The following is a 22,981-nucleotide window of genomic DNA, read 5'->3' on the forward strand; positions in this document are numbered from 1 at the left end:
ATCTAGACTGTGTATTTCTGGGCCTCATCCTCCGGAAATGCTGTTTCTTTGTTATGGGGTGAGGCCACAACATTAGTAACAAAGAAACAGAATTTCTGGAAGATGAGGCCCAGAAATCAGGATTTTAAAAAGATTCCCAGGTGATTCTAATGTGCAGCCAAGGTTGAGAACCAATGCCTTAAGGGAAATCCATTTCAAACTTTAAATTAAAAACAAATGTGTAAGCAGGGAAAACTTAATGAGCAAAAGGAAACAACTACACAGAGAAATCCTAACAAGACTGAATGGAATCATCAGAGAAAGTGCCATGAGGGCAACTACTGGAGGATATAACTGCGTCCGTTGTGCCCTGTCTCTTGGTCCTGCCCCCAGGGACAGCCCTGTGGTGTCCATTCACTTACTTTCTCTGGAACCGGACCACAGGGTCAGCCAGCAGGTCAGTGACATCAAGGCTTCTCCCCTTCTCGATGACATCTCGGTGCTTCCGAACAAACAGCCACCCGATGTGGGAAAAGAAGAAGCCGCGGCGGGCGTTGTGGGGGTCAGCGTCAGTCTCCGAGTACTTGTGGTGGACGCGATGGTCCCGGGACCACTCAAAGATGTCGTTCTGCAGAGAGAACGCAGACCCTAAGTAAAGAGACAGTGCACCCTGGCACCTTCTTGAAAGCATTTCAACCTCCCCATGCCCCACCTCTCACCATCCTCACCACTGACTTCCACTTTGCTCCTATTCTCAGCCTCACGTTCAATCCCCGGGGTTTTTCTGGGGTGGTTTCCATAAAAACAAGAGTAAATCCTCACTTAAGAGGGGGATCTTAGCTTGTGTTTGGGGTGTGCCCACTGCAGGAGGTTCAGACTTACTGGGTGAACTATTGGGGAAACCTGAAAGAAAGTTCTGGAGCAGGCTGTTGAAGTCTCCGGGGAGATCATTCATGAAGAAAAGAGAGATCCAGTCTCAGGATGAGGTCTTGGTCGTTGGGGGTTGAGTATGAAAAGGGCTTGGTTCTTGGCCTTGACCTCTCTGCCCTCGCACCCAATCTCTAATGTCCTTGCTGTCCAACTTCATGGAGAGCAGGAAGCCAGCAAGTAAAAACTTAAAGAGCTGCTTCACCAAATCACTGAAAAGTACCAAGGCACGAATAACATTGCTTACGAACTGCTCGAACAGCGTGTCACAGAAAGGCAGGGGAGGTGACTTTGCCTCCTTGAGGAATCTGGTGTATCTGGCCATACCCGCCAAGTGAAGAAGCAGCAGTGCCCAAGGGGCAGGCTGGATACCAAGAGAGACTGCTGCCCACGGAAGGAGAAACCTCAGAGTCCAGCAGATTCTGCCAAACACTCAGGGTGAGGCTCGGGCACACAGGGGGACACACCCTGTTGACCCTCTTGTGATGGGAGAATGGGATAGTGCCCGGGGGCTGGAGGACTTGTGTGAGCTATCAGGGGCAAAACCAAAGGCATTTAGGGTAGTATTACTAATGACACCTTATCTAGCCATGGGCCAGTGAAGTCTATAGGTCTCTAATGTGTGCTCAGTTTTGTTTTTATCTGATAATGTTTTTAAAACTTTGAGAAGGCAAATTAGGTTAGAAGTAATACATTTAATAGGAAAATTAACCTGAAAATAAAACAAAAACTTTATATAGTACGTACATAAGCTCTTTTTTGAAAAATATAAAAATAAGACAATAATGTTTGATACCATACTATTCAGAACTTAGTCATGTTTTCATTAAGAATCTGCTATTTCACAGATATTGGCTTCATTCTGCTGATGAGGAGAAAGGGTACTATTTTATTCTAAAAGTTCTAACAATTATTTTAATCAAAATGGGGTTCATTTAATTTTTTATTTCTCTGGCTCACCTAGTGCTACTAAAAGGCTACTCAACGTTGTGCATCCTATAACACCATTGAAAACTTTTAAAGTTTGCTTAATCCTTGGGTATAGCAAACTTTACCCAAAGAAGAGGTAGAAAGACCTTAAGAAGTATATGCTCAGCTTAAATATAAAGAGAGAAAATGGGTGCTGAACAGTTTGTATAAAGCAAAACGTACAGTCTGGATTATTGTGCTAGAAAAAGAGGTCTTTGGATTTTACCTATATTTAAACAGAGTGTATGGGAAAGAGGGAATACATTTATTATTTATAATCTAAGAGTGTGTAGTTGGGAAGAAATTTCAAATGTCAGTCAAGACCACTGCAGCCCAGAATAACTTACTCCTATTGCATTAGTTTATTCCTTTTATTGCAGTGCCCATCTGGACATAGGAAGAAAGAGGAACCTTCTCCCCAGGTCACAAATGGCAAAATTAAGGCTTAAAAGACATTTACTCAAGTTCATCTACTAAGTGCAAACAGTAATGGAACAAAAAAGTCCTTCGTTCACGTTCCTTTCAATGAGATGTATCCCTTAGTCTCCAAATTCAATGGCAAGGAGGGGGTGTATCTTTTACAAAAATCTTCCTTTTTTTTTCTTGTTAAAAGGTTATGTTGATTCTTTAATCTATCACAGTGCAAGTTTTTGAAAACTTTAAGTGATGAGTTCCAACGTGCTAGAAACATTCTTCTCACAAAATTAAGCATAATATAACGACAAAAGAATGATGATGAGGACAAACTGGAACAGAGATATTTATATTTATTTTAATTCCTCCTACCTGGATACCTTCCCAACAGAAGCCACTTTGACTGTAACATTGGAATGAAGCTCAGGTTTGGCCACATCCCAAATAATCAAGCACACAATTGAGCCAAAAATACTCTTAGGATGTGTGGGTTTTTAATCCTTTGTTATTGTTTTGTTTTTAACGCTAAAGCTGATTCCAGTGAAAAAGTGACTCAAAGAACAAGATGTCAGCCAACAATAGGGCAGAAAGGGAACAAAATTCATATGCTCGCTCAGGGGCCTTTTCTTCCAACTCATCTGCACCCCGCTTCTATCCTGGACTGATGTGGAGTGGGAGCCAAGCTGTGAGCAGCATTTGTGTTTGATGAAAAGCTGTGTACACCTAGAGCGTGTGGTACAGTCAATATGAGCAGAAGGGAAAGCTGAGGGCTGATGAGGAGGGAGAGAGGGCTAAGCAAACCTCCGGAGGTGGGAGTGAGAGGAAACAGCCAGCCATCGCCATGGCAATATCCTGGACATCTCTCTTCCTCCCAGTGTTTACACAGTGCTAATTACTCTTGTCTGGAACTATGTAGGCTACCCCATCATCCCCGCTTCACAGAAAAGGAAAAAAGAAATGAGGCACAGAGAGATGGTGAACTCGCATCAATGAGCTGACACTCAAGTATGTGGATTCCGTCTGTTCATGCCCTGCGTGCACATTTTGATAACGGCCATGACACTGAGCTCAGCAGCAACTTCTGAAACCTAAAGACTTACATAGCCTAACAAATCAACAAATCATTCAATTTGCAACTTAGACGTTATACTTAACGGTGGGTTCTAGGAGATCACAGTCTTAAGACATAACCCCATTACCTTCAAAAGAAGACATTTCACCACATGTTTATTGATCATTCCTGACAAAGAAGTGGAGTAGAGAATGAAGCTACCCTAGATCTAAGAGCCCTGAGTATAACTGAGGCACAGGCAGGTGAGGGGGCGGAAGAAGAAGAAGAGAGCAGATTAGGATTGCACAGCTCAGGTGGTAGGTTTTATTACATGAGGAGCCACACCATGTCCTACTTTGTGTTGTCCAAGAGAAATATAATACAAGCCATATATGTAATTAAATTTTTCTAGTTGCAACATTAAAAAATGAAAAGAAACAAATAAAATTAATTTTAATAACATATTTTACTTAACATATTTTAAATGTCATTCCAATATATGATTAGCATAACTTATTAATGAGATATTTTACTTTTACTTTTCTTCTGTACCAATTCTTCAAAATTGGGTGTGTCCTTTATACTTCTAGCACACCTCAATTCAGACTAGCCACAGTTCAAATTTCTCAGTAGCCAGCAACATGTGGCTAGTAGCTACCATATTGGACAGTGCAGTTCTAACTCATGACTTGTATGCTTTTCCATGCGTGTGCTATACTTTTTAAAGTTTTTTAAAAATTCCTATATAATAAAAGCCTACTATGCAAAGAGTCCAGTCGACCAGTTGGCCATTCAAGCAATCAAAGCGTACTATGCTAATGATATGCTAAAGCCACTCAACCTCCTGCTATCATGTGCACTGACCAGCAGGGGGCAGACGCTCCAACCAGTAGGTTAGCTTGCTGCTGGGGTCCGGCTGATTAGGACTAAATGAGACCGGCTGGACATGCCCTGGAGCCCTCCTTCAGTCCCTCCCCAGCTGGCCAACCTCCGTGTCTCTCCCGGGCCCCAATCATGCACCAGGGGGATCCCCCGGCCTGACATGTGTCCTCTCACAATCTGGGACCCCTGGGGGAATGTCAAAGAGCCGGTTTCAGCCCAATCCCGCAGGCCAGGCCAAGGGACCCCACTGGTTGTGCACCAGGCCTCTAGTAAAATAAATAAATAATTTAAAAGTTTTAAAAATTCAATGTTGCTTACTGATAAGAGTGTGAAATTGGCACAAACCAGGTGAATGGCAAATGGGCTGCACATATTAAAAGTGTTAAAATTGTGCATATGTAAAATCTAACAATTTGTGTTCTTTATCTTAAGGAAATAATCAGGGTGTGTGCAAAGATTTAAACACAAAGATGGTCACTGCCATGAAAACAAGGAAAAGCCCTGAATTTCCACATAAGAGATTATGATTGAGTACCTCGAGATACATTATTTAATTCAATACTTTTCGTGTGTGTGTGTGTGTGTGTGTGTGTGTGTGTGTGTGTGTCTGTACACAGAAAACTTCTGGAGAGAAATATTAAGAAAAAGATCTTAGGGTTACCTCAGGGAGTGAGACTGGGATATAGGAGATGAGGAGAAATACTTTTACATTTTATCTTATACTCTGAAATTTTTAACAAGAGCATCTCTTGGTTTTGTATTAAAAACGAATTTACAAAAAAAGATATTGTATCACTGACACAGAGAGATGACAGGGAACGAATTTAAGTGAAAAGTAGTTTTCAAAATAGTAGGTATGGAATGGACCCATTTTTAATAAAAATGTGTATATGGGCATAGGAAAAATAAAGGAATGTAAGTCAACCTTGTTTATAATGGTTCTAGGAAGTGGGATGGTGGGTGATTTTTAATTTTGTATTTTAGTTTGTATTTTCTAAATTTTTATAAAAACAAGTTTTTCTTTTGTAAAATGGGGAAACAATTATTTTTAAGTTTCCATACTCCTGAATCAAAGCAACCCAGCTTCTGCCATCAGCCCATTAGGAAAAACTCTATGAAAAAGTAAGATTCATTCAGTAATCCAGTAATACATCTGTACATCAACATTAACACTAACCAACTAATCACACCTCACCTGTGTGACTTTAAGCAACGTGCCCTTGCTTAAACTCGCCCTGTGTTTTGTGTCTTTATTACTTCACTCTCCATCCTAGATAATATCCCGAAACAGGGAACCTGCTGGGGCTGTAGAAATTGAAATTGATCATGTGGTGGTTTTTCTCCATAAGCACAGCCTTTGCGTATTATCTGGGGCTTGAGCAAAGGTAATCAATCTCAAAAGCTCCACCGAAGCAGATGATGAAGCCACCCTCTCAGTCAGTACTTCTCCCCAACCTCCTTCTATGTTCAGAAGAAATTCGTGAGTCTAGTCCTCTAAATGGCCATAGAGGAAACTGTCTTTTAAAGCTCACATAGCCCCACCCAGTTTTGCTCAGCGGATGGAGCTTCGGCTCACGGACTGAAGGGTCCCAGGGTCGATTCTGGTCAAGGGCACATGCCCGGGTTGTGGGCTCGATCCCTGGTGGGGTGAGTACAGGAGGCAGTCGGTCAATGATTCTCTCTCAACATTGATGTTTCTATCTCTCTCTCCCTGTCCTTTCCTCCCTGAAATCAATAAAAAAATATACTTTAAAAGAAATAAAGCCCACATAATTTCCACTAGTTAGCAAGATAAAGGCTAAATGTAAACAGTATTTAGCTTGCTCCATTCAGTGGAGACTTGACTTTGGGTGGTGAACACAATACAATATACAGATGATGGATTATAGAATTGTACACCTGAAACCTGTATAATTTGATTAGCCAATGTAACCCCAATAAGTTCAATTAAAACAATTTTTTGAAGAATATAATTTGTACTCATAATACATCTTTGTTTCCAATCAATAGTGAAAAAGACTCTAGGAGCATCAACGACTAACAAGTCAGCTTGAACAGGCAGGTTTTAGAGTAGAACGCATGTGTCTTGTGAGTGGAAGACATCTGGGATAAGAGTCATTCCATCAAGGGGGTCAAAGAGGGAAAGACATCGCTGCCTCTCCTCTCTAGGGACCATAAGGCTCATTTGAAAGTGACGTATCTCAGTCTCTGGGGTCTGAATACAACCTCCTCCAGTTCAGATGCCAACATTGTACTATTGAAACAGTGAAGAACATTTGGTGCTTTCCCCATTGTCAATACTGGGTCAGCACTGATTTCCCCCCAGACAACACTGACCATCTGTAAGAAGAACCCAGAAAGTCCCCAAAAAGGGCCTGGCAGCAGTCTACACCACCTGGCAAATTGTAACTGCGGGAGAACAAGTCCCCACCTGCAGCCTGGCCTTCACATGCCCCTCGGCCTGGGAGGTTTTAGAAACTGGGTAAGTGTTCAAAAGCCAACTTTAGTGGTTTAAAAGGTGTTTGCTGACAACACTTAAAAATGGCAAAGAATGAAAGTGGTGTTTCGTATTTTTTTAATCATATTTTCTTTTATTAAATCATTTACAACGAGAATGTATTTGAATAAGACTTTTATACTTAAAAAAACCACATTTTAAAAATGGCTTGGGAGTCCTCTTGGTAGACAAGTTGGCCTTCTGTGAGCCTTCCTAATTTGGGTTTTAAAGGTTTTTTTGGTAGAGATATTGACCATTGTTCTAGTCTCCTGAGCTACATCTCCGTCACTCAGTGAGTCAAATTTTCAGGGAAGAAAGAACCTAGAAAACAATGACCACTCAATAGCAATGGATACACCTTGCTCCCAGATCTTGGTTTTAAAATACCCAGTAAAAGGAGTCAGAACTCTGGTGCCAAGACTAAGGCAGGAAAAACACCAGAGGAGCTTGATATATTCTGTTGTACCAGAAAATAAGAAATTGCTCTAAAAATGATAGAAATGTGTCAAAACGGACATAGGAGTCCATTTGTTTTGCCTTCCACTGAACAAACTGGGGTCATGTGACTATTAATTTGAGGCATTAAGAGGAATAATAATTACAGACTAAAATCTATTTAACAAATAAGAATCTACGAGCCCATAGTAAATGTATACATGTGTACATACATATGTGAAATGCCAACCAACAAATCTAGAGGGGATTATGGAATTAGAAAATCATCATTCTGCAGGTGTTATGGCAATAACTGATTCAAGCAAGAATCACCAATGTATGCTAAGATACTGGGTGAAAGGCTGATGAAGAAAAAATATTTACATAGGCTCACAGTATCTCAGCATAAGTCATTCACTAATTACAAAAGGGAAAATAGTAATCTTACATTGAGAAACTGGGTAGACACCACTTTAAACAAGTGATCGAAGTTCATACCACCAAAAATATGACAAAGTGATGTCATGGGCCTCTTGTTTGATGCTCAGGACACAAGATCATTGAGGTAACATTTCTGCCCAAACTGCACAGTCTGTGTAGTTACGAGGAAATGTGAGCAAATAAAAAATGAGGAGCATTCTACAAAATAACTGGTCTTTACATTATAAAAATAACAACATCATAAAATCAAAGAAAGATTGGTAAACGCTTCCAGATGAAAGGAGACTAAAGAGACATTGCGAATTATAATGTAGGATTCTGAATTGTTTCCTGGACTAGGATCCTGGATATAGTATGATATCAACATTAAATTTTCTGATTTGGTATGTGTATTGTGTTCATGTAAAATGTCTTTCCTATTAGGAAATACACACTGAAGTATTTAGGGATGAAGAGACATGGTATTTATAACTTACACTCAAATTATTCAGAAAAAAAAACATAGAAGAATGTATATACACACATAATGGAGAGAGAAAGAGAACAATAAAGCAAATGAGGCAATATGTTAACAATTAGTAAATCTGAGTGAAGGTATACAGGAGTTCTTCATGGTATTTTTGCCATGTTTTGTAAGTTTGAAGCTGTCTACAAATAAAGAGTAAAAACTAAAAAGAAAAATGTCAAAGGCATTTTAAAAAATCTCCAACTTTCACTTTCTACTCCACTTCCACTACCCTTGTTCAGGCTTTTATCAGTTGACATGCATTCCTTTAATAGTCTTGCAAAGTCTCCTGCCTCTAGTCCTTTCCCCCTCCGCAATACATTTGATATACTGAGACCATACTGCTCATGCACATACTCCCCAAACACCTATCATTCTCTTGTTTATTAATCTGAAAACCTCTTTGTTATTACTTTTCTCATCAAGTCTAAACACTCCTTAGCAAAGAGCTTCAACAGGGCTAATCATTCTTATCTTTCCCACTTTATTCTTTAACTTGACAAATATTTACTGACTGTTCAGATGTGCTAGGAGATGAAGAAGGAACAGGACAATCAAGGTTACATCTTCAATGAATGTATATTTCATGGAGACAAATATCAAGTAAACAAAGTCAACATCATTTCAGACTGGGATTAATACTATAAAGCCCAAGAGTATGTGGAATAACAAAGGAGACACTGAGCAAGGCAAGGACTTTCCAATCAGGAATCTTTAGGTTAAGAAGAGTCAGGTAGGAGTGAGGAAGGAAGAAGGGGATTGTCTCAGGTAGAGCGATAGACTTGACAGTCTGGGAGCTAAGAGAAGTCCAGCATGTTCTAAAGTAAGAGTGGTGCAAGATGAAGTCTGCAAGGTACCTATATAATGAGAGCCTAAGCGACCTTTCAGCAAAACGACCAGTTGCTATGATGCGCACTGTCCACCAGAGGGCAGACACTCAATACAGGAGCTGCCCCCTGGTGGTCAGTGCGCTCCCACAGGGGAAGTGCCGCTCAGCCAGAAGCCGGGCTCACAGCTGGTGAGCGCAGTGGCGGTGGCGGTAGCCTCTCCAGCTTCCACAGCAGTGCTAAGGAACAGCAAGCAGGCGGGCGGTAAGGAGCAAGGGGTCCTGGACTATGAGGGGGCTCTCCACCTAAGCCAGCAGGTGGACATCCCCTGAAGGAGTCCCAGACTGTGAGAGAGCACAGGCCGGGCTGAAGGGACACCCTTCCCCCTCAGTGCACAAATTTCATGCACTGGGCCTCTAGTTGTATAATAAAGAACACATCTGGTCTTTGTCCCTATTGGTTCCTAGGCACAGATCTTCAGAAAACATTGGAATTTCCTGAGTGATAGGACTGTCTTTATTATGCTAATGAGGCTCCTAGATAGAAAAACCAACCATGTGATTAGAGCGTTGGCACTTTGGGAGGGGAAGAGGAATGAAGACTGGGTTCAATCACATGACCAGTCATTTAATCAATCACACCTGTGCAGTAGAAACCCTCACACTGAGTCTTGGAGGAGCTTCCTGGCTGATGAACACACTGATGTTCAGGGAGGATGACGAACCCTGACTCCACAGGGAGAGAGCAAGGAAACTGCACGAGGGACCCTCTCACACCCTACCCTATGTGTTGGTCCTGATTTGTATTCTTTCTAGTAAAACTGTAATAAGTATGACTTTTTCTTGAGTTCTGTGAGTTGTTCTAGTAAATTATTAAACCTGAAGTAATCGTGTGAACCCTTAAATTTGTAGCCAGTCAGTAAGAGGTACAGGTGGCATAGAGCCCCCCTCCCCCAGTTGGCTGGCATCTGAAGCAAGGACCATCATGTAGGAACAACAAGGACTGAGGCTTTAACTTGTGGGATCTGACACTCACTTGTCTGGTTAGTGTCAGAATTGAATGGAAGGACATCCACTTGGGTGGAAACTACACTGGTAAGCAAACGCCTGATCATGCAGGGCCCTCTAGGCCAGCCGTGGGCAAACTACGGCCCGCGGGCCGGATCCGGACCGTTTGAAATGAATAAAATTATTGGAAAAAAAGACCGTACCCTTTTATGTAAAGATGTTTACTTTGAACTTATATTAGTTCACACAAACACTCCATCCATGCTTTTGTTCTGGCCCTCCGGTCCAGTTTAAGAACCCATTGTGGCCCTCCAGTCAAAAAGTTTGCCCACCCCTGCTCTAGGCCACAGTAACAAGGCCTGATTTCATTCCAAATGCAACGCTAAACCGCTGAAAGATTTTCTTTTCTTGTTAGTGGCTTGATTTTCAATAAGCTCTGTCTGTCTTCATGGACAGCGGCCAGTGTTGTAAGAGGAAGACCAATTGATGAGGCTTTTGCAGTAATCTAGGCAAGAAAGGATCATGGCTTGGATTTGAGGATGGATGAGAAGCGCGCAGGTTCAAGGTACAATTTACAAACTGACAAATTTCAGAGGGAAGGGGGCAGTGGGAAGAGATTAACTAAAGAACTTACGTGCCTACATACATAACTCTTGGACACAGACAACAGTACGGTACGCCTGTGGGGGGTGGGCAGGTGCAGGGTGGAGGGGGTCAATGGGGGCAAAAGAGGACATCAGTAATACTTTCAACAATAAAGATAAAATTTTTAAAAAAGAAAATACAGGTTCAAGAAGAAAAAATATATATAATTTAGCAGTAGATGAGACAGGCTAAAAGGTTGGATGAGGGATGATTAGGGAAATGGAGAAACCATGGATGACACCCAGATTTCTGGTGGGGAAAGGAAGAAGTAGTTTTGGGGGAGAGGGGAGAGTCACAACTTTGGCTTTGGACACACTGAGTTTGAGATGTGTGAGCGACATCTAGTGAGAGCAGTGCAGGTACCTGGATTTGCACACTGCACCCCATCAGTACCCTTCTTCAATCAGACCATTTCACTCGGGCGCAGGGACCCAAACAGTATGTCATGATCATGCCTCTCTCCCCATCTGTGTTCCAGTGTTTCCCTAACACCTCCCTCCTTCTTCCTTGCCTATGCAAATAAATCCTTTTCACCTTTCAAGAGCTAACATCTCTTCCTGTAGGCTTTATCTTAATGCCCCTGTTCATATCTCTGCAGCACAAGAGCCGGTATGAAAGTTTTGAGCAATTTAAGTCCACACTGTCTTACGAAGGTCCCTCCTTATAATGCCCGAGTCTAACAAGTTCTATCAGATTGTAATGGCTCCTCATGACTAGGGCCATTTTTAAAAAAGTAAATTTATATTGATTTCAGAGTGGGAGGGAGAGGGAGAGAGTGATAGAAACATCAACGATGAAAGAGAATCATCAACTGGCTGCCTCCTGCATGCCACCTACTGGGGACCCAGCCCGAAACCCAGGCATATGCCCCTATTGGAATCAAACAGTGTGACCTTTTGGCTCATAGGTCAACACCCAATCATAGAGCCACGCCAGCCAGGCACTAGGGCCATTCCTCACAAGTGGCCTATGCACCTTTACATTCAAAGAGAATGAACCAGCAGATGTACACAAAAAGTTATAGTAGAGTCAATAGGATGTGAAGATAATCAGGTGTGTCCGTCTTTTTTAAAAAGTTTTTAAAAGCAAGGGTAGAAATTTCCCCCTTTTTTGACATTTTTGCAAATTTTACCTTTAATTAAAATGGTTTATTCAATGACTCCTGTAGCTATTATATCTTTGGAGCTTAATAAAGGCATGTAACATAGCATTCCTGAAACATTCCTGTGACAAGACCTCTGGTTGGTGCTACAAGGAACTAGACAGGACGATGGAAAAGCCTGAACTCCAATAAACAAGGACCAGAGATAAAAAAACACACACACACCAAAAAAACCCCAACAAAACAGCTCAATATCTAATGAGGGGAAGGAGGTAGCTAATGAAGGCCCCAATGTATCTGTTAGATCTAATAGTTTTATTAAGCATCTTCATTAATGACTGGGAACAGGGCGTACACGTTTTGTTAATAACATTGTTGATTGGTACCAAATTAAGAGGTGCTGCAGACATCTTTGAGAACAGAGAAATAATACAGAGGTTAGAAATATTAATAGAAATTACCACAATGAGATTTGATTTAGGAAAAATACAAATAATGGCAACTGGGAGAGAAATCATCCAAAATGCAAAATAATCAGTGGGCTGGAAAACCTAGAGAGCAACAACGTAAGCGTGTCTGGCAGGAGAGCAACGGAAAAGAATAAGCAGTGTCAACTGCTATCTCAGCCCAGGTGACTGGTGGCAGGTACAGGGAGAAACAGCTTGACAGGGAACTGCATTGCAACACAGGCTCCTTCCACACCCACAAACATTTGTGGGGACAATGTGAGAAAATGGATAAAAATAAGCACAGGCATTTGGGCCTTAGGTTCTTCAGGTGTCAGAAAAGGGATGAGACTTGACTTCTAAGGTCCCTCAGCTCCGACCTCCTGTGGTTCTAGAAAAGAAAGAGATGGGCAGGGGAGAGAGCAGGGTTAAAGAGGTGTCCTGCCTGAGCACTTCTAAAGATCTTCTTTATGAAACTGTTACCTTGGAAATACGTTTCAGAATAGCTTTCAAATTAACAGGACTGCATGTGGAATTCATCTTAAACAAGCGTACCTTTCTTTCAATATAGATGTAGAGCCGGATCAACATATAAAATCTTGTAGCTATTTGTTTACAAAAATACTCTCCAGCCCTGGCCGATTCCCGGTCAGGTACATACCCAAGTTTGGGATTTGATCCCTGGTCGGGACACATGCAGGAGGCTACCAATCAATGTATATCTCTCACATCAATGTTTCTCTCTCTCTCTCTCTCTCTCTCCCTCCCTCCCTCCTTCCCTTCCTCTCTCTAAAATCAATAGAAATAAATAAAATACCCTCTACTAAGTATTTCTTTAAATAAAAACTCTGTGGCCCATATATACTACTATATATATTTGTTTACTAAAATTTAATCACCTTGAAATGCTAAGGGATTTATCTGTGTACAGAGTGTAATTTCTGCTATATTTGTGGGGTAACATGAGAGGCAGACTAACCCTGCTCATCTTGTGTCCTCTATGGAACCTCTCTCTTTTCTCAGGCTACCTGGGCTATCACCTCATCATTCCTTTGAGGTGATTTCATTCATCTCACCTGCTTTCACTGATCTAGATTCAACAAAAAAGGAAGTGAGACATTTGGGGGTGGGGCATTTTAATGGTACATTTTTTTTATTGGAAGAAAGTACAGTTAATGCTGCCAGGTAAGCACAGATGGAAAATGCCAAAATACTGTGTGCCTCCTGCAGCAGCCTTGGGAAAGTTTCTTCTCCCCCCCCCCCCCGTCTCTCTCTCTCAGACACACACACCTCCCACCTCCACCCCATCATCTGTCAGTCTCCGCCAATACCGCCAATACCGGAGTTACAAAGCAGTGTGTGTACAACAATAATGCTTTACTGACTCCATAAATCACCATCACCATGAGCACAGGAGTTGCTCAAAGACGGCCAAGCTATTTGTTTTTCCACTTGACTTCCAAATGTGCCAGGAGGCAAAATGCTGTGGAAGGAGACACTGAGGCAGGCATGCAAGCGACCTTCCAGAACCACCTGGGAAGGCTTCTCCGGGCCTCAAGGTCAGAACCACCTCTGCTGCTGCCTGTTTACACAGGAGGAGGAAACCGACAGCATCCACCCAGCCTGAAAAGAGAAAGGCAAGCCTGTTTCTGACGTGCCCAAGAAAGGCTGTGCATCCGAAGCTAGGCTTGTGGTTAGAAAAGGCGGCAAGTGCTGAAACAGGATGTCTGCAGTGAGCATTAGAACCTGCACAGAGAGCCACGTAAGGTTCAGGGTTCTCGAGCCGGCAATAGTGTCCTGCCCAGGTTTTTGTCCTCCTAACCAACTGCTCCCACTGCTGCGAACACCAGCCGTCCTCCAGAGCCTCGCCTCATCATTGCCAAGTTTCCCTCCTCGATGTGCACACCCAGAGACCCAGCGTGGGGCTGTCTACGATCCTGATCTGGCACAAACGTCTGTGGGCTCTCATGACCATGGTCTGAGTCCTCCTTGTGCCATGGAAATACATTAGGCCATGTCACACCCCTAAAATCTTGCAGTGCTTTTCCATGGCTTTTAGAACAATATCCAACCTCCTTGCTATGCCCAACAGAGCCCTGCACTGGGGTGGCCCCTGTCCCCCTCTCACGTGAACCAGCCACACTGGCCATTCTCTTCGTTGGACGCACCATACTTGTTCCCACTTTGCTCTGGCTCCTCCTTCGGTCTGCAATGCTCTCCCCCTACCTCTTCCCTCCCTCAGGTCTCAGCTCTACTGTCACCTCCTCAGCGAGGTCTTCTCGGACCATCCTCTCTAAAGAAGCTGCCTCCCTGTCACTCTCTGTCACACTGCCGTGTTGAAATTCTTCATATTCTTCTGCTTACTTATTTATTTGCTCCTCTCTCACACTGTAAGATACAGGTTCTGAAGACAGACACCTCACCCGTCTTGTTCTCCACTGCAGGGAACAATGCTTAGCCCAGGTGTATTTGCAAAATGAAAGGGTACAGGTACACCTGGACCCTGGGAGAGGCCTTAGAGCAGCAGTGAGAAGTGACCTCTGGAGTCAAGCCATCTGCACTTGGGTCCCCTTCTGTCGTCAAATCTGTATGTCCTTGGTCAGGTTACATGGCCTCTTTCTGTCTTCATTTTATCTCCTATTGAATGAGGACAATACAATATCTACTTGGAGGGGTGCTGTCAGATGGCTAATGTACTTCATGAAATGTTGGCGTGTGGTTAGCACTCAAAATGTGTTGTTTTTGTTGTTATATTCCTGCCAAAGTTCATAGCCCATGACCATGTGATTCACTTGACATATTCACAAATCACACTGTAACTTCCACTTTCTGGTCTGACGTGCAGAGAGCTTGGAAGTAGTCACTCCTATCCTTGCAACAAGAAAAAAAAAAGCCAAACAAACTGAAAATCAACAATTCTTAGATCCATCAGAGAATTAAGATCACAGATAAACTGCTGCCCCCAAAACTAGAGAGACAAACAGGTAGCTACAGAGAATCACAGCCTACTGGAAGCAGACGCCTAGGAGCAAAAGCCAGAACTGGCAGGAATACTTTAAAGTGTAATTGATGAATTACTGGAGGCTTATTGTGGACAAGCTTGATAATTTAAAACTCCTAGAGGGCTCAGTCCTAGGGGGCTCCACATGTTCATGAATTTTACCTCCAAGGGCCCTACCAGGTTCTCACCATGAATAGCTGGAAAAATTCCCTTGCTCTTCTAGCAGGAAAAGGAGAAAAGTAACCGCTTTGAAATGTCAGCTCTGCACAGAGCTCTCTATTTTCCTTAGTGAGGTCTGTTCTCAAGAGAAACTATTTTACCAGAGCCCACTCCACTGGGTTTTACCAAAGCCTGACTAACCTGTAGGGAGGGAAATACTCAACTCAGGCTCACCACCACGACTGAAACCCAATCATAGGGCCATAGGAGGCTTCCCCTTATCTCCATGTCAGCAGCGCTCCTGGATGATAACAGGATTTCAAATGAAAGAACTGAAGGCCTTAATCTCTTTTTAAGAAGAAGTCTCTAGGAAAACCCAAAGACAACAGTGGAAAGACATCTTTTCAGACCAGAAGTACCTCCACCTTTCTCACTAGAGCCCCCTGCCCAGTACATACATTGTGTATGAAAGAAAGAGAAAAGGGAATTTCAAATGTCTAAGTCCCAATTTCAAGAAGATTGTTTTTGATGATCAAGATCTTGTGTGTAGCATCTAGAAAAAGCCCTGCTGATCCTTAGAGATGACCATGGCATTTGTCCATTTTGGCAAAAGGCATGACCATTTTGATGGAAGAAAGCAGAAGAGAGCCCTTGAAACTATCTTTAAAAATCCAGGGCGGGGGGGGGGGCATCAAAGGGAAACTAAATCAATGGCTCTGCACTAAGTCAGAGCTATAGGTCAATACCCTAAGACTGGAAGATCACAGCACATTTTTTTACTTTCCCAGGTGGTTCTGTTCCTATGGTTAAGTGGTGCATTGTATGGGAGCTGGCCCTTTGCTGATCTTACAAGTACCTCTCACTCGTCCTAACTGACATTGTTATAAAACCCCAGACCCATGGAGCACTGACATTTCCACTGGGAAACTATGGAAATTCTTATATCCCACTAGATAGAAGGCTCCATGAAGGCAAGGATTGTGTGTTTGCTAATCATTAAACCCACTGTGGCTTAGCTCAGTGGCTGCCACATAGTAGGTGCTCAATAAATATCTGTTAAATGAAAAAAATCCACCACAAATGTGGCCCTGAGACATGTAGGCATAGTTCCAATTTGATGATTTCTAAAATTATTTTAAAAAACTACTCATTCATTTAACAAACAATCATTGAGGGTTTTCCATATGATAGGCACTAAAATACAGAAATGAATGAGATGGTGTGCCAATTCTAATAAAGAAGAGGGGTAAGGATATTCTCTGAGTGCTACTATAATCTGGGTATTTTTTTGCTCATTATTCCATCCTCCCAACAACTCTGTGAGGTAGGTATTATTACCCTGCTCCCTATGCATTTAAAGAAACAGAGACCTGTACAAAGGCCCACATATAGCAAATGGCAGAGCTGAGAACTTATTCCAGAACCTGGGCTTACAATGAACTTTCTCCCCAAAGTAAATTTAAAATCACCGTGTGATGTTCCATTATGGGACATTTTATTAAGGAAACTTAGGTTCTAAAAAACTGAGTTACAAACAAATAGTTTCAGTGGGAAAGAGGTTTAGGCTCTCAACTTCAAGTTATTTATGTTGGGGGAAAAATCCAATAACAGAGGTGCTTTATATGAGTGTATAATTGGAGGCTAAAAATAGTAAGCTGCTTAAACAAAATAAATGAAAATTACTGAGTTAAGTCCTAAATGGCATCTAAGACCTGAGTCAATGAGTTTCTAAATTATTATTATTATAACTCACTGTAACGATGAAAGAGCACAAGACTGAACTAAGATGGTTGAAGTCAAAACAAAGTGCAGCGCAGTTCACAATGCCAGAGGTGAACAAAACATAAAACCAAGAAGCTGCCAACCACTCCTTTGTGCCCAACAGCTTCTACCCGGGAACCGCGGTTCTAATTCCCGACTGTGCTTGAATTATAACCAGTAGGTGTTCAGAATACGAATTGTGCTCCCTACGCGACCTATTGTGTTAGATCCTATTTGCTTTACGAATGCTCCAACTGTAGGAGGGAAGCCTTAAATAGGGATTCAGATTCTTAGACACAAGAGCAATGCAGAGAAATGCTGAAGGTCAGGCTGTCTTACAGGGACGGGAGGCCCATTGCAGAGGTGGCCATGCGACGTGCAAGGCTGAAGTCACAGAGCGGCTTCTGGGTCACTTGCTTCCTTGGATCCTAACGCAGTTTGGGGAATTGCCATTTCTTCCCAATGGGTGAAAATTCAATGGGTCTGGAATCATCTGCATTCATATATGGGCAGAGACTTTGAGAACAAGTTGTTCCACTCACCCTGCCTGGATCAGAGGAGGAACTGGAAAACAGAGATCCGTGATCCATCCAAACTTCCAGCAGCTCAGAAAGTGACCCAGCTGGTGGGAAACAGCCTAGGACTGGAACAGTCCTGAGAATGACGGCCCAATCCCAGGGCAGTGTAAATGATGCTCTCTTACATTGTAATAGCTCCTTGAAATTTTCAATGGTTTCGTAACAGCTCTGGTAGTGAAGTCACATTCATATTTTTACGGATGAAGAAACTGGAGATGAGTAAGTGATACACAACTAGCAACCAACAGACTCAAATCCTGAGTCTTCCGACTCCATATTGAATGAACTTTCCACTACAAACTTAGAGGGGGACCTCAAAAGTATATTTTGTAGGAGTAATGGCTTTGCATCAGACCCGAATTTGCTTACTCTAGATGTTCCATTTTTGAGTCATATAATTTGGCTATGTTCTTTTTGGTTTTTTAAATAATTCTTTATTGTTGAAAGTATTTCTTTAACTTTGTTAAGCCTTAGTTTCCTCATCTGTCAAACAGGAACACACAGCACCTAATGCATGGGGTTACTGGGAGGATCAAATGCAATATGTACATAGCATACTCAGCACGAACTTGGCTCTCATTAGAGCGGGACAAAAATAGAGGGTTTCAGGGCATATGGAGGGCTTGGACTCTGGAGGAAGGTATCTCCTTCCTCCTCTGTGGTTCAGCATGTCTTGAGCCATGCAGTCCCCAGGTGACATTTTACAGTATGTAAAGCTCCAAGATGCTAAAACTCGGGAGAGGCAGGGAGTGCTTGGGGCCAGAGCACTGAGTCTAGAATGTGTGTGGAGGAATGTGCACCATCCCTACCTGGAAAGCCATGGAGTTGGCGGCAGCCAGAAATATTCTCAGAGGCAGCTTGGCCTTGTAGGACCTGTGGCTCCACAAGCGATGGGCACCAGCTGTCACACCCAGAGCAGTCAGGAGGAAGCAGAAGTAGGCTGCAAGGCACAAGCAGGGAGAATGTCAGCAGATGGCACAGAGCTTTTAAACATCCCCATGCTTTTCTTCTCCTGAACAGGAACTCACGTGCAGTGGTGTCAGGGGAAGAATCTGCGATACGAAGAATGAATAACTTGGGAAAACACAGACGTTTTATTGATTTGTAGCTTTCCGGTACCAGACAGAAGCAAAGAGAACCTTCCTCAAGAAACTTTGACCTTTGAACATCATTTTTTCTATATCAAACAAATCTTTTCTTTGCTAATGTCTCTTGCCAGTCTTGATGCAAAATCACAACCATATTAGTGTGCATTTGTAGTTCAGTCTTACACATCCGCCCTCGGTGGGGCTGAGAGTGATCTCTCTGTTGCCTCTTAATTGGCAACATGCCAGGATGAGTTATCTGAAGAGCATATTTCCAAGTGTCAGTGCCCATTATCATAGCTCCAGCGACCTTGGTTTAAAGGAAATCATGCAGGCCAGAACTAAAAGCAATGAAGTCTGGCTTCAGGGCTAGTAGGAAAACACTGACATCAGGGACAGCTAAGATTTGTCTTCTAGAGACCCTCACTTAAACTGCCACCATGGCCTGGACTCACAGAGATGGCCAGATAAGGAATTTTTAAAAAGCCAACCAATTTTTAAAAAGCTCATTATCATCTCTAACCCTCACAACCTGTGTTACTGTCTCACTTTGCAGTTGAGGAACTGGATCTCTGAGAATTGAATCCTGCATGTAAATCCTGCATGTCACCCTGGTTCTAAAGTCTCTGCTGAAGACCTCATGCCCTGCCCTTAGGTGGTAGTGGTGGTTTGCTCTGTGTATGGAGACTTGGGAGAGGTCATAAGTGCATGAGGGACAGAGGACACACAGGGACCAAAAAATCATGATTCCTAAGGTTATAACAATTTTCACAGTGATTTTCAAGCAATGTGCCCATACAAAGCTAGGGGGTGTCTTTGCTAAGAGTCAAACCCAAGTCTGTCTGAACCAAGAACCAAGTTCCCACCTTCTACATGCCCCTTGGCTTCTGAGAGATATCAAGTAGGTTTTATCTTCTCTACACTGCCATCCTGAATACTGGATCCCAATCTAAATTTTAGAAGTGAGCTGTTTCCTTACTTGGGGCAAAACCCTAAACCAGCTCTAAGTATGTAGGATCAGGCAGATTATCTTACACAATTGTTTCTATCACTTAGCACAGTCAGGGCCCTCCATAAAGAACCACCAAAGAACAAGTGATCAGCTGTGAGTACATCCCCAAGTAACTGTGAAGGGTCCTAGACCCGGAGGAGTTCCCTACAGAGACCCCACTGTAGTACTTCCTTGAAAGAATTAGTAGGATTACTCCAGTGTCAACATACATATTTAAAGGGAGCACAACATTACTTCTTCTAAAAGTCAAGTCTGACTGATCTTGATCTCAATCCAAGATCCCATGGGTCTAAGATTAATGAGTCTCTGAATACATGTGAATTTCATAAACTTGTCAAATATTCCTTACTTGAAAGGTTAAAAACAAAAATCAACAATATGCCCACAAATCACAGAGAGTAGTAGTAAATAAAAAGTTCTGGCCTCTTTTAAAAATATTTTATGTTGGAAAAAAATTCCAATAATAGAGGTGCTTTATAACTATACAAGAAGAAGGGAGAGGGAGAGAGAGATAGAAAGGTCAATGATGAGAAAGAATCATTGATCGGCTGCCTCCTGCACACTCCCCACTGGGGACTGAGCCCGCAACCCAGGCATAGGCCTGACCAGAAATCGAACCATGACATCCTGGTTCATAAGTCAACCCTCAACCACCGATCAATGCTGGCCAGGCTCTGGCCTCTTTTGTTAATGGAGTTTAACCTTGGTCATAAGCCCATGAAATGGGCAGTTATTTTCTTTATTTTATTATTATTTATTATTTTATTATTTTTTATTTTGTTGTTTAAAGTATTACAAATAGGCCCTAACCGGTTTGGTTCAGTGGATAGAGCATCGGCCTTTGGACTGAAGGGTCCCAGGTTTGATTCCGGTCAAGGGCAGCCCTCACTTCCCCCACCTTGGGGCAGCTATTTTCCATTCATCCCTGGCCTTCACATCCCCATCAATAACTTTTTTTCAACTGTCACGTAGCTAGGGAACAAGTACAATCAATACTGGAAAAATTCACTGTGACTCTATTTTACCAATAGGTAAGACAGTGGAACTTGGGTGCAATGAAATGAATTCTAAGACTCTGTGAAAACCCAAAACAGAATTCCCCCAAGCCACAGTTCCCAGGCAGGGCCTTACCATAGCCTATGGCACTGTCTTCTCCTTTTCGGGGATTTTGAATATTTCAGGGATCACTTACAAGGTTAATCTGTCTATGCCTGGGGTAGGGGGCACTGACAATGGGCTTGAGCCAGAGCCTGTACTGAGCAGTAGTTTTTTTTCCGTGGTCCTTCTTCTGACCACAGGAATATGGCCATGTGGCCCAGGCCTGGCCTAGCATAGTATCCCGTCTTCCTATCATTGGGACTAAAGACCAGAACCAACCCTTCTTTCTCTTCTGGCTGAAAAACTAAAAGTCACATAGGAGGCGTGATTGCAACAGTGAAGAATGAGGCCAAGAAAAAGAGACAGAAAGATGATGAGATGTTAACAAGGGCTTCAGAGAGAACTGCTCGCACGGAGCCACTGGTTGCACGCCCTGGAGCTCTATAGTTCTGCTCCTGTGAGCCACCCTAGTAGTTCTCCTAGTTATGTGAGACCACAAATTCCCTTTTCTTATTTAAGCTAGTTGGCACTGGATGTCTGATACCAAAATTCTGCAGAACCTTTAAGAAAGAACGCATACAGCCTTCTGGTCAGAGCCAAAATGAGGATAAACTGCAAAAACCCTGGGTTAGATAGGAGAATTTATGGGCTGTTACATTAACAATTTTGATAAGGCTAATTTGAGGGCTCCTAACTTCTCTTCTATGATCTTTGTGGAGATTAACATTTAAACTAGTTTTTGATGTATGCTTGCTAGCTGGCTCTGAGGTAGTAAAGTATTCAAACACAACTTTGAAAAAAAAGGAGTAATTGGCAGTACTAATAGCTCACAGCTAAAGGAACTAGATCAATAGAAACCAGATTCACAAAATTGCAGAATAGTGGGCAAGTACAGATGGTCTCTGACTGATGATGGTCCTACTTAATAATTTTTAGACTTTATGATGGCGCAAAAGCTATATGCATCCAGTAGAAACTGTACTTCAAATTTTGAATTTTGATCCTTTCTTGGACTAGTGATATACAGAACAATACTCTCTCGTGGTGCTGGACAGTGGCAGTGAGCCGCAGCTCCCAGCCAGCCCCATGACCATAAGGATAAACAATCAATATAGTGTTGCTGGCAGTTTTTGGATTTTGTTTTTGTTTTTGTTTTGTATCTCATTAAGTGTACAAAATGCCTATCTGTGTCCCCTGCTTCTAGTGAGAAGAGAAAGGCAATTAGTCTTTAGATGAAACTCAGAATATTTGCCCAACTTCAGGCTAATGTAAGTTCTCTGAGCACACTTAAGGTAGGCTAGGCTAAGCTACAATGTTCAGTAGATTAAGTGTATTACACTCATTTTCAACTTACAATATTTTCAACTTACGAAGAATTTGTCAGGTCATAACCCCATCATAAGTCAATGATTTTCCTAGCAAATTTTCACGTTGGCTAAGGAGCTGAGGGTGGCCTCCACTCAGCAACCAGCAAGGAAATGAGGCCCTCGGTCCAACAATCCTCAAGGAGCCGAGTCCTGCCAGCAACAAGGTAAGTGAGAGTGAAAGCAGATCCTTCCCCAATTGAGCCTTCAGGTAAGACCCTTGACCAACACATGATGCCTCATGAGAGGCATCTAAAAGCAGAGGACCCAGTTCAGCTGCACCTGAACTCCTACTCCATAAAAACTATGAGAAAATAAATGTATGTTGTTTTAAGCTGCTAATTTTGGGGTAGTTTGCTCAGTAGCAATAGGTAAGTAACGCAAGCCTAAAATACGAATCTTCTCCCAAGGGAAGTCCCAGTTTAGGAACAATTTGCCATCTATAGGAGCAAAAAGTAGATTTGTGTTGCCTGGAGAGAGCAGGGGGAGAGGGAATGACTGCTAATGGATATAGGGTTTGGGGAGTAAAGGGTAATAAAAATGTTCTATACTTGATTTTGGTAATGATTGCACAATTATGTGAGTATACTAAAAACCAATGAATTGTACACTTGAAATAGATGGGTTGTATGGAATAAGTTATAGCTCTATAAATCAGTTATTTAAAAATTACTGAATTCTGCCCAGCCCTTGTGGCTTGGTGGTTGACCGTTAACCTCAACCACCTGGTAAAGGCAAAATAGGAGTTTGACCTTGGTGGTTGACCAGGGGGTCACAGTTCAATTACCAGTCAGGG

General features: G+C 42.5%; 1 protein-coding gene across 1 annotated transcript in view; it reads right to left on the reverse strand.

Moving 5' to 3' along the window:
• Window positions 1-22,981, reverse strand: part of SCD5 (stearoyl-CoA desaturase 5) — a 70,363-nt gene that overhangs the window by 40,111 nt on the left and 7,271 nt on the right. Inside the window, exons 2-3 of the mRNA XM_006778228.2 lie at window positions 18,436-18,566; window positions 402-607 (exon numbers count right to left, since the gene is read on the reverse strand). Coding sequence (XP_006778291.2) covers window positions 402-607; window positions 18,436-18,566 — 337 coding nt within the window. The remainder of the gene's footprint in view (window positions 1-401; window positions 608-18,435; window positions 18,567-22,981) is intronic.

The sequence above is a fragment of the Myotis davidii genome, unplaced genomic scaffold, assembly GCF_000327345.1.
Source record: "Myotis davidii unplaced genomic scaffold, ASM32734v1 scaffold449, whole genome shotgun sequence".
NCBI lineage: Eukaryota > Metazoa > Chordata > Mammalia > Chiroptera > Vespertilionidae > Myotis > Myotis davidii.